Raw genomic sequence first — 12,618 nt, forward strand, 5'->3', positions numbered from 1 at the left:
ACATGTGCACACAAAATACATTCAAATATGACCCTCGACAGGTAAGCACTGCCAAAAATCATAGAGGACACTCAGCTTTCATGTATGTCCTATCTGACCAAATCGTTAATCACATTCACCAGTTTTTGTGAGGATACTGCTTCTCTTTTATGCCTGCATTTGATTATTCCAATCCTGATTGTATTGCAACATACCATGGAAGCAGTTTCTGAGCTGCAAGGAGCCCACTGCCAGCAGTCCAGCCTCTTGAGCGCCACAGTTCGAATACAGCAAGGTGATTTTAAAAGGTCTTTCTATTCGGCCAATCTGAGCCATCATGGATTTCCATTTCACCCTAGAATACAACACGGAGCTATCAGATGTACAAAGAGCATGCTGGAGTCCACAGAGTATCTAGCACAGATTCTATACTGCACCAAATAGAAGCGATGGTATTAACATGGGGAAGGAATTAATGAATATAAAGTACAACATAGCAGGCATTCATTTAAAACAAATTACATTCTACCTAAAAAGTTCATATTCAGTTATCCTTGCCGCAGCTCCTATTGTTGTAACTTACATTTCCCCACACAACAAACAGCGTAACTCCTAGACATCAAAGGTATCTCAACCATAGAGCCCTTGTGGCAGTTCAGAGAAAGCTAGATGGTGGCATGCACTCTAATTTTAAAGATGGCTGCTAGGCATTCAAAGCTAGACAGTGGCATCCAATGGGAATTTTCAAAGTGCCTCGCTCAAATCAGTCTATCTGGAGTCAGGGTACCCCGGTGTAGATTTAAAAAAAAAACAAAAACCTACAAGATTCCCAACAATCTTTTTAAAAACAAACAAAACCTCTGTCCTTCCACCTCATGGTAAGAGAACAAGTAAGTACATTTAAAACTATACGTTACTGTTTTGTAAAGAGGTTGTAGAAAGGATAGGTACAGAGGAATTCCTGTTATAAACTCTCTTGAAAAGAGTACCAGATAGATACATTTATCTATAATCCACCCACACACTGATGTTGTTGCTGGCACCCTCAGTGAGTAACTCTAAGCCAGTGGGGGAAGAAGAAAGCACTAGTAGCTGGAAGGAGGCCTCACCAGAGTGTCAAGATGTATTAATAAGGCTCTGTTCTCCTGTTAATGCTTTCTCATTTAGGAAATGCTTTAGCTGCCATGGAATGATCGCCTGCCCCTAGCCTGCATCAGGAACAGGTTCAAAGGCAACTCTTAGATGACAAACACATGCTTACTGGACACAATGTGAAAATTACATACTACCTAATTGGCAACTTGAAAATAAGTTGAAACAATTTAATTTGTTTTTACCCTTCTCTACTTTTGCTTGCTGCTGCTTAGTTTTTCATTTTGCATTAAAGTGCAGCTTCAGGAATATTCAGTACTAAGACACACAGATATATTCCCTCAGCCAAGCTGCAACATCCAAGAGCATTCACCTCTGACCCAGAACTGTATCATTTCTGCTACATGATAAAGCTTTGCTCATCATTCCATTGCACTCACTTGGCCTCAAAAAAATCAGTGGGCCTTAAGCTAATTGGTTCAACAAGCCACTGGAGATAAGGACAGTCTCTACATCTTTTGTGTTTAACTACTAAGCATACAAGACCTGCTAACCACTGACTACCTCCACCAAGCTACAACACAGCCCCCAAACATCACCACTGTTATCCTAATCCTAAGCACAGGAACCCACAGCAGCCAGCCCATAATTCACAACTGGTGTTATGTTTATGTTAGCAACTAAAGAGATTACTTTCCACAGCTGAAAACAATGACTCATTTCACTTCTGCACCTTAATTGTATATGGTTTACAAGTCACACACTCTGAATCTTGCAGTTTTACAGCCTAGTACTTCAAAATGATGTTCAACCACTGGCTATCTAAGTCAATAAACTTCTGAAACATCACATCTGAGAAAGACACACCATCTTCCCTGTCATCTCAGCTGGGAGGACAGTGGCCTCTGATAGAAGAAGAGGACTAATATCTTAAATCACTGTTTGTGTGAACTGGCAGCTCTTTTGAGTCAGAGCCCTAAGGTCCCATGAAACGTTCCAGTTCTGCACTGAAAGATCCCTAACACTGAAATTTTAGTCATTTTATATACCACCACTGGAAAAGCTTGTAAGCATCCGGAGACCACAAAAACAAGCAACTTTCCATCACCCAGAATACTTAGAAGTACAGAGTCTCATCATCATCAAGGCATTCCCACTCAGACAAACCCTCCACCTCAACATACAACAGCAACAAGATTTCTAATACTGCAAATATTTGCTCGGTCCCAGCATCCAAGCAAGGGATTGTCAGAACCAACTTAATTTTCTTAATGGAATCAGGAACAAAGCCCATTGTTGAGCTACTAAGAAGATGGATCATTGTAGCAGGCTTTCAGATAAGCCAAGCTTGGCAATATCTTTACTATCGATTTTATGTCAAGCCAGATCTCAACTAATGAGGTAATATTCTCCTTCTAAATACAGATGTTAAAACTACTCTGTATGTATAGAAGGGCTGTCAGAATCTGACATCATTTTGAGAAATTTGCACAGATATATGGAGTTGCAAGCAATCTGATGCCTAAGGCAAAAAAATTGAAGATTTGCCCCGCCAACCCATAATTTCCATTTTTGATTTTCACTAGCCTTGGCTAAACAAAAGCTTTTTCCTTTCCTTACTCATCTCTGCTATGCCATATCTTTCCATCCCCAACACGATCATGCATTTTAAGAGAGATTGTTTTATTATTAAGAACGATTTCTTCATTAAGAGTGACAAATTAAAAAACCCTAACAAGAAAGCTGAAACCTTTTCTGAACTGGGGGACACTACAGCAGTGACTGCAGAAAGTTATGCTAACTGCCCCAAGGTACTATCAGTGAACATACAAATTAGAGGCTTTACATTTCTTTTCCACGTATAGGAAGCTAGTCATTGGATGCAAGAAGAAATAGATGACAGAACAGAACATATGCCTGCAACTCCTGCCCTTACTAACCAGCTACAGATCTTTCTTTCTTGGCCCAGAATATTTTTGGGTGCAATTTCAACAGAAGCATGAGAGGTAGTAAACCATACTCCTAGAGTAGAGTTCAAAATCGGTCTTACATAACAGCAGTGCAGTCTCTCCTTTTGTAGCTTTATTTTTTAATTTAAATAGCTGTGCTCATTGCTGTCAGTGTGCATTAGGCATTTTCTGAGGATGCTTACCAGACTATTCCCTTTCAAAGGCTTATGGAGTTGGACACCTAATTTATTAATTCCAAATGACCTTAGGTGTTTCCAGACATTCAGATCAGCTACATGGCAATACCTCTACATATAAGAGCAGAAGTTAAAGAACTTCTGTTGACATTAAACCCAGACTGGGTGAATGGAAGTCTCAAAGATGGTGAGTTTCTATAGCTGTCTCAGAAGCTGGCAGGGCATTTTAGCAACTCTGCTCCACAAAATTAAAGGAGAAAAAAAAAAAAGAAAAAAGCAGTAAAGATAGGGAAAACTAAGCAGTAATCCTTTTGTGAGGTTGGCTAACTGATGACCATTTCTGCATGTGGCCTTGAACTCACTCTTTATTGGACTACCAAGAGTACCACGACCACTGCTTTATGTTTTAGAAAGAAAACAGAAAACAATAACCCAGCTTACTGATCACACTCTACCACAGAAAGGGAAAAGATTATCACTTCCCCAAGCAGTGCTTTTTTATTTTCATTGAAGTTTGAGTATTTAGAGCTAAAAGAAACAAATTCTGTTATTGAAACATTTTTGACTGACAACACTGAAACAATTGTGGTCAACAGCAAATACAAGTGAAATCATTCAAAACAAAACCACATAGGACTTTTCACAAGAGTTTTCAGGTGTGACTAATTTTTTGCTCTGTATGATAACAAGGAAAAAGGTGGGGTAAGCAAAGTAGTCAGAAAGACATTATCAGTGATCTGAACAAGCACCAAGACTGTAACTGTAAGAAAGTAAAGACAGCTTTGAGCCAAGAGCCAGATGAAGAAAGCTTGGACCTGCAAGCAAAAAATGTAGGTTCTTGATGTTTGATCTAATAATAATAATTATTATTAATAACAAAAATAATTTTATATATATTTTTGTAAATATGTAGAATTTCAAACACCTCACTCCCACAGCAGCTCTCCCTCTAACTGAGAGGCTCAGAATACTCATATGTTATAGGTGTAGCATAAAATAACAAAAAAAAAGCATGAGTTTGCCCTACTTATCTGGGAACTTAGTGCCTGAAGGTCTGTCTGTTCCTTTTCTCTTTTGTTACAGTGCATTTGCAAATAATGGGTGGCAGCTTCAATACTACAGATAAAACCTAATAGTTAGTGAGGTGGTCAGGACAACTTTTTCTTATGAGTGACATACCTCTCAGCTTTAGAGAACTGTATAGCTGGTGGACCTTGAAGGAAGAAACAATCAGCAGAAAACTTCCAGGACCAGAAGGAGGGCAGTTTACTGAAGTGATTTAGTATTGCTGGAATTCATGATGAAGCACAGCTTGATTTTGGAATTAAAGGATGACAGAGAGAACTGAACAGGATTTTCTGGACTGATTATCTGAAAAAGTGATAGCTAGCCTTCTTTCTATTTCTTGTTTTTCCACTCTGACTTCAAGATAATCTCTCAGTAGCAACTGAAGATTAAAATATGTATTACGCATAGGCATTTATCTCTAGGTCACTCCATTATCTTCCTTTTATTCTACAAATTGTGCAGCTGTGATTGGGTAGCACATGAAAGTGTGTATAACTTCTACTCTCTCTGGAAAGTGGGAATGTTTCAAGATGGTCTGTTCTTAACAACCAATACTATTTAAATCTTAATCACAGAAAGACTGCTTATTTCAGAGTATCTGCCTAATAAGAAGCAGCTCAAACACTGTAGAAATAAATTTTGTTCTGCCCGCACACACAAATTTTTCTGGAACTGTGCAGAGATTTTAAAGAGTTGCTCCATAAGGATAAAAGTAAATTAAGGATATTTGACCTAAAGTAGTTCCTAACTATTCTGTGTTTCTTCCTTCCCCTCTTTTCTATTTTGAGTTAGGAGTCAATCACCTTCCACCTTTAAATTCTTAAAACTAAAGCCTCAGTTTTTACTAGTGCTTCATTTCACTAATACCAATGGTCATACCAATTTCCAGTGATGCTAATTCCATTCCAAGGTGTGTAAATAACGTCACTTTCAGACAATAATTTAGACAATAATTTTATGTAGAATTGTTTTGTAGTGCTCAAATAAGCTCATAAGCAATGACTATGGCTCATTTCTGAAATGCTACACTGTCTGTGATCAAAGCCTGCTCTGGGTAGGTAGGTATCTCAAAGGGTATTTCATGAGTTAATTCTGGGGAACTGTGGCTGCAGTTGCTTAGGCAAGTAGAGGCTTGTCAAGTACTTAAAGCAGGTGAAAAAGGAGGTTAGAAATATATCCCAGAAAATGTTACAGATTTCTTGTGAAACTGGCAAAAATAAGAGGAAGGAGTAGCCAGGAAGGAAGTGAGCAACAGCTAAGAGTGAGAGATGGATCTGAAGTAAAATAAGTTTTCTTAGTCAAACTCTGCTGTCTTTGGCTGACCAGAAGTCTTGGCTGAAGATCTCCATGGCAGCCTGAGAAGTGCCAAAGAATTCAAAGAAAACAAGCACTGGGATCTATTGCTTAACTTCTCCATGGGAGTCAGTCAGGTGATGGAAATAAAAAGCTCTGTTGTGTGCCTGACCCAGGTTCTCACAAGACAGATTGCAGGGAAGGAAAAAGCAAGCACATGGAAAATGGCAAAATCAGATGACACGTGGACCTTTCTCCTTCTTTTCCTGTTATGATTCATTCCCTTTACCCATTTTTTCTCCTCACTGCATTCTGCTTCATGCAGGAATAAAAAAAAATAAATGTGGGAAAGATCAGAGTAGAAAACGCAGGACAAGATCCAGGGTTGCTGCAATTCCTTCTTTTTTTTTTTTTTTTTCCCCTTCCATCTCGTCACCTCTAACCTTTGCTTTTCCACTCTCTGAACTCTACAGATAAAACAAAAGAGGATGCTCCTGAACTTAGCAGACAGAGGAAGAAATTACAAAAGAGGCAGAATGAGCCCTGTCTCAAAATCTGACTATAACAGGACCCCTTGAATACTTAGAGACATCAGTCATTTCACCAATACAGCCTTTGGACTGAGTGCATTTTAAATTCTATACTCCCACAATCAGTGAAGGAGTCAGCCACTCTCGACTCTCCTGAATGTGAGGGAGAAAGAATGACTCCTAACTAAATGTGTTCTTTGCAAAGGGGGCAAACATAACCTGTGTCTATTACAGACATCCCCTCAGGAAGCTGCTGCACAACTCAGTCCTGACAGTTCTACTTATTTTCTGCTCGAACAGAAGCAATAATCTCAAGGAGAGAGAAGACACTGAAAAACAGTGGCCCAGAAGGACTCCACCCTACCCTGCAATTTAAAGTCTAAAGAGCTGCAAATTGATCATCTTACCCAGCATCCTCTTCATGGCCAACTTTCAGAGAAATTATTATATTTCTGTTTGTGTCCACATATCTGATTTCAACTGTGAACCGCTGGAGAAGAGGAACAGCATCCTGTGAATATACAGCTAGTTCCAGCAAACAAGAGTCCACGCTCCCAGGCAGGATTGGGCTGTGGAGGCTGAACTTGCATCTATCTGGCAGCCTACTCATGTTCAGAAGGAAAATGTCTCCTGTGAGAAGAAAAGAAAAAAGAAAATAATAATAAAAAAGGACATATTGTGGATGGAAGAGCTATAATAATATGAAAATAGATAAAGAGTTTGAAGAAAGATCTCAAGACGAAAGCAGAGGACTATGCACAAAGTAAGTACAGATAACAGAAAATAAAGAAAGGAGACTAAAGGAGGGAAATACATAAAGAAGCAATAGAAGGCACGAGAAGAGAAGAATCCAAACAAAGCAGAGTGAATATGTCCAACAAAACAAAAGCTGAAGATTTCTCAAGTCAGCCAGCAGACATGAGGAGCTAGATCTGCTTGTAAAGGATTGAGTTTCATAACAAAAATCCATGTGTAAGCAGAAGCAGTTAATGCTAAAACATGGAGAAACAAAAGGAATATATAAATGATCTGGCTAGACACAAGGTACATGTATACACAAAGCAGGCACATATAATGATAATATAAATCATAAGGCTCTCAGTAACAGATTATTTTAGGCACAATGTACCTGATAGTTGCACATCCGAACCAGCATATGGCAGTATTTTTAAAGATATGTGACTGAGGTCTCAGTCTGTCAACTCCTATTGCTGCTGCCCACAGCTATTACTGGTGCTGGGAGAAAGCAAATGTCCACTGGGGGGAAACTGTAACTCTGCCTACCTTCAACACCTCCTTGGGAGGAGCTATTTTCCAGAAGCAGCTGCTGCCTCTCCTGAGACACCAGGACACTGACTGAAGATAATACCCAGTCTGGTTTTCCAAAACTATCTGTAGACGTCATCCATGAGCAGCTTGAGCCGATGATACAAGAGATTTCTGTCACGAGAAGTAAAAGTTTTCATTGAGGCTTTCTCCAGTTCAAGCAGCAGGCCTATGTAGGGACATAAATGAGCAGATCTACGGTATATGGAGTCTCTCTCAAGAAATGAAAGACTAGAAGGGAAAAGAGAAAGCTGTTTTGTGCAATAACAACAAAGAATCTCTTCCAGAGCAGGTGAAGGAACATACCTGGGAGAAAAACAACTCTGCAAATTCTTGGCAGATATAAATCAGCATCTCCCCACCAGTAGCAACAGTGAATTTATATTAGTGGATGGTCAACCCACAGGTACAAGGGCTGCTTCAAAGGTAATGAGGTAATGCCTCCTATTTTATAATGTTGGCCCACAAAGTCAGATGGGGATGTTGGTGGTAAGGCAGCAGAGGTTGAACCTTCCCACCAATATTCTGTTACATTTTATTGCTGTACAATAGATGGCATTAGATGGACAGTCTGACAAAATGGCGTCTGACATAGAAATGTGTATGAAGAAAAAGCATGTAATTGAAATCCTCTATGGAGAAAAAATCACATCCAACTGACATTCACTGATACTTGCTGAACAGTTATGGAGGCTGAACAGCGGAAGTGAGCACAGTGAGGCAGTGGGTAATGTGTTTCAGTAGTGGCAACAGCACTGATGTAGTGGTACATCATCTCCATTGATGCAGATTGTTACAAATGCAGCGTGCCAGCTCTGGCAACAGTGCATAGTTAAAGGTGTTGAATATGTTAAAAAATGTCATTCTGTAGCTGAGAATTTGCTCTATCAAATAGTATTGCTGTGCTCTTTGTATCTGTTGCCGTTTCCATGGAAATAAATTGGAGGCATTATTTTGGAGCAACCTAAGTATGTAACATTCTGAATGACAATAATATCTACTGCAGCAAGGATATTGAAACTGTAAGGATTTAGCATTTTAACAGAGAGGAACAAATTAAGCCCTAAGCAGAATAGCTGAGCGAAGCAAGCTTTATATATTCTTTTCTTTTTTTATTTTCCCCCAGCATTTTTGCTTTTCTCCAGCAAGACAGACAAGAATGCCCTCCTAACAACTCCAGAGTCCATTCACAGCACTGAGAACACTAGATCATCCTAGGCAGAATTTTTCATCATCAGCATATTATAAACCAGACAAGTAATTCACTGTTCTCTCATCAATCTAATACAAACTCCCTGAAGAGATGTTAGCTGTACAAAGCTCTCCCACACAGAATGGAGCTGAATAGATACAGTAAGCTATATTAACTTGCACAATATTTATTTTCAATAGTAATAATAATATTACAGTAATAACTTGAGGACCCACAGGCCATATGAGAAACTCTAAGAGTAAACATTCATATTTGGGTTCCTGTCATTCAGAGGGTATTTAGACCTTGTACTCATAAATGACACAATTTTACCTCTTTGGTAACTCTACTACTTGGAAGAAGAGAAGGTAGGAATTAAGAACAGAATTAAGGTCAGGAATATAACAGTGACAGGCTGTTGACTAGGCAAAACAAATGGGACAGAAGAAAATAAAAAGAGCCTTCAGAGGATCTGTGATACTTTAACTTTCAGGAAAAACAAGATGTAATGAAAGCTGTCATGGGAAAAAAAGCACCTTCTGAGTACAACAGACAAAGTAGACAAGTTTGCCTAATTTCTAAATTTAACTGTAACTATGTTTACGCACACCACTGAGCATGCAGAATTGAGAGAAATATGAATGTTATGGAGCTGTATATCACTGTGGCTTGGAACAGGCTGTGATCTCCCACCACTTCTGTATCAAGAAAGATACAGATTTGCTGTAATGAGTCCAACACAGGCCCACAAGTATTGTTGAGGGACTGGACCATACATGAAGAGAGGCTGACTGAGTGGAACTGTTCAGCATGGAGAAGGCTCATGGGAGTTTTTTATCAATGCATATAAACACCTAATGGGATTGAATGAAGAGGAAGCCAGACAATTCTCACTACTGCCCAGTGCAGGAGAAAGGAAAAAAAAAAGGTAATTGGCACAAAGTAAAAAAAACAGGAAATTCAGTCTGAACATAAGAAAACACTTGAGAGTGGTAAAGCACTGGAAACGTGCTGCATATTTAAGTTGCACATTTGCCATCTCAGAGTTACTGAAAGCCCAGTGGGGTCATGGGCAACTTGCTTTCAGTGACCCTCACTGAGCAAGTGGATTGGACTAGGTGATCTGAAGAGGTCTCTTCCAACCTAAGTGATTATTTCACTAAATGGAAAGGCACCCCTTCAATTCCCACATTTCCACACCGCTGATGACAACTGGCTCCTTTCTCTTCAGTGCTTATGAAATGTGGCATTTATTCTGGCAACACAGTAAGAACAATACATCTCACAGGCATTTTTGTTCAGCTCACTGTGCTTTAAAAATTCCTAAAAAACTGAAAACTCCAATTAGAAAAAACCTTCATTTGGTGTCAAGAAAGCTACTTTATTCTATGGTTGCTATAGCTCAACTACATAGCTTTTGTTTAAAGAACAAGAAGATTTTTATTTTATTTATGAAGAATTCCCTTAACATTACACTGGTCTTTCTGAGTCACTGTGCTATTTCCAGCCAGGAACTCACTGGCACAGCTTTCTGAAGGATCCTGTGACTGCCAGCATCTCACTTGCACCTAGATTTTGAAGTAGAAATAAGGTGAATGTAAAGAAGAGGACCTGTGGTACCTGGTTCAGAAGGCTGAAGAAATGACACCATCCTATTTCTTATCAGGGAGAACTTCTCAGGAGGAATTGGTGCAGAAGAGTTTACTTCATGTGATCCAGAACAGGAGACAACAACTATAACAAAACAGAAACAACAGGAGAAGAATTTGATGTTTCTGCACAAAACTATATTCCCATATTGTTAAACATGAACACAGATTTAACAGAGCTTCATTGTATCAATCCACTCTCATTACAGTGTACAGAGGTAATACTGTCCTGATAATGTTTCAAAATAGTCTGCCACTTCTACAACAAAATATTTTATTTACTATTGTGTTCTTTGCTATTCTTTATCTATCCTTCTTTTTATCAGTGTAAAACTCCTAAGTGGACTCTGTGTTCCAGTAGCGCCTGTGTTGTAGCAACTGTACAGCTGAATAGCAGGCCCACTGCTGCCTGCCAGCAACTGTATCTTTTTTTTCTGGAAACACATTAACTAACATTAATGAAACCTTTGCATTAATCACACATCCAGAAAACATTTACTCCTTACTGCTATGTATAAAGGCTGAGACTTGCAAAGGAATCAGGTAACTTCCTTGTATCTGATATCTAGCAACACGTAGCCTCTTCAGCAGAATTCTTGTTAATCTACTTCCATTGCTCTATCTCACAAATCCCTTTGTCATATAAGTAAAAAACCTTTCAATGATAATTGTGACATTTGATCATATTATGACATCAATATATATGCATTTGTGCATTTTTATTCACATCAAATCTTAGAGTCCTGTTCTAAAGTTTGGTTGTGTTGGGGAAAAAAAGATCAAAGTCTCAGAAAATATAAAAGGCAATAGTAGTTATGTTCTACTTCACTCTTCAATGGGAATATTAAATCCATCATGCTAACATTCACTATTTTTAAACCAAGGTGTTTCTCTGGATCAGATTAACGTTGTCCAAAGCAAAACAAATAATTGCACTTGAGACAAGGATGTACAGTGCCATTGATAACAGCTAAGCTATTCAAAATAGGATTAACTGGTACAGTGGTTTTATGAAAACACGCAGTAGTATCTGAAAAAAAAAAATCTTGAAGATACGTTCAATTTTCTTGAATTTATCACTGCTTTTAGGTTTCTGGTTTTGTTTTTTTTTTTCTCCCCAGCAATATCTGGTCTGATTTTAAATGGCTACAACTATTTGCATTTTAATATATATGACAACATGCATCCCACGGTGAGTAAAATGCTGCAAAATGTTCCATATTATAAGAATTACATCCTTATTATAGTACTAAACACGGATGCTTGTCAGTCTGCACATGCTCCTGAGGAAAGGACAATTAGAACAGCTACCAAGCTGCAGCAAATCAGTAGAAGGACAGAATATCCTAAGTTGGAAGGTACCCACAAAGACCATCTAGTCTGACTTCTGACTTCACACAGGATCAACCAAATTCAAACTTCATGTCCAAGAGTGTTGTCCAAACGCTCCTTGAACTCCAGCAGCTTGGTGTCATGATCACTGACATAGGGATCCTATGCCAGCACCTCACCATCCTCTGTTGAAAAATATTTTCCAATTCCCCAACCCAACTCTCCCTGATGCAGCTCCATGCTGTTCTCCCAGGTCCTATTCCTATTACTGGAGAGCAGGAATCAGTGCCTGCCCCTCCACTCCTCTCACGCTGCTCACAGAAACATGTACCCATCCATTTATTTTCCCAGAGCAAAAGATGTCTGGCTTCTAACAATCAGAAGAGGGTTAAGTGATGCATATATGCATGAGATCTGGAAAGTAGTTTTGTAATATTCCAGTCTATTTACATTTCAATTACTTTTGCACTCATTCAGACTCTCTGTACTGAAGATCTATCAGGTATAGTCACTAACAGTAACTTCACTTCATTTTCTGTGAAACTAAGAGTTCCAGAGGTGCTTCCAGTCATATCCTCTCATACATGCCTGTCTGCAATCCTCACACAACATGAATGTCAACATTAAACAAATAATAAGGACCATTTTGTATAACAAGCTGATTTCTCTGTCTCCATCAGCAAAAGGCAATGATTTAAGTGATAGGAAATAAAAGACAGAGAGGAAATCTGTGATTATAGGTTAAATCTGTCATTAAGGAACATAAAGTGATCAGGAAGAAACAGTAAATGTAACAATACTCAACTGTCACCACAAAAATATGGGATCCCTTAACAATGTAGCACAAATCCATTGCTTTTTCTGTGATAGAACACCAGAAAACCAGAAGCCTCCAGCACTCAGAAAGTAATTCCATTTCTTTCAGTACCTTACAGAAAATGCATTCAGACACCTGCAGGGCTGAAATTTTTCCTGAATCCTGATGCTATTTTGCAGAAGAAAAGAAAACTA

At 38.8% G+C, this 12,618-nt stretch overlaps 1 protein-coding gene across 4 annotated transcripts in view; it reads right to left on the bottom strand.

Moving 5' to 3' along the window:
- The window catches only part of LTK (leukocyte receptor tyrosine kinase), a 138,098-nt gene that overhangs the window by 37,775 nt on the left and 87,705 nt on the right, over positions 1-12,618 (bottom strand). For all 4 annotated transcript variants that reach the window (XM_040701151.2, XM_046942657.1, XM_004941624.5 and 1 more), the window contains exons 2-5: positions 10,247-10,360; positions 7,393-7,548; positions 6,516-6,738; positions 195-334 (exon numbers count right to left, since the gene is read on the bottom strand). In XM_040701151.2, coding sequence (XP_040557085.1) covers positions 195-334; positions 6,516-6,738; positions 7,393-7,548; positions 10,247-10,360 — 633 coding nt within the window. The remainder of the gene's footprint in view (positions 1-194; positions 335-6,515; positions 6,739-7,392; positions 7,549-10,246; positions 10,361-12,618) is intronic.

This window comes from Gallus gallus, chromosome 5 (genome assembly GCF_016699485.2).
Source record: "Gallus gallus isolate bGalGal1 chromosome 5, bGalGal1.mat.broiler.GRCg7b, whole genome shotgun sequence".
NCBI classification, from domain to species: Eukaryota; Metazoa; Chordata; class Aves; order Galliformes; family Phasianidae; genus Gallus; species Gallus gallus.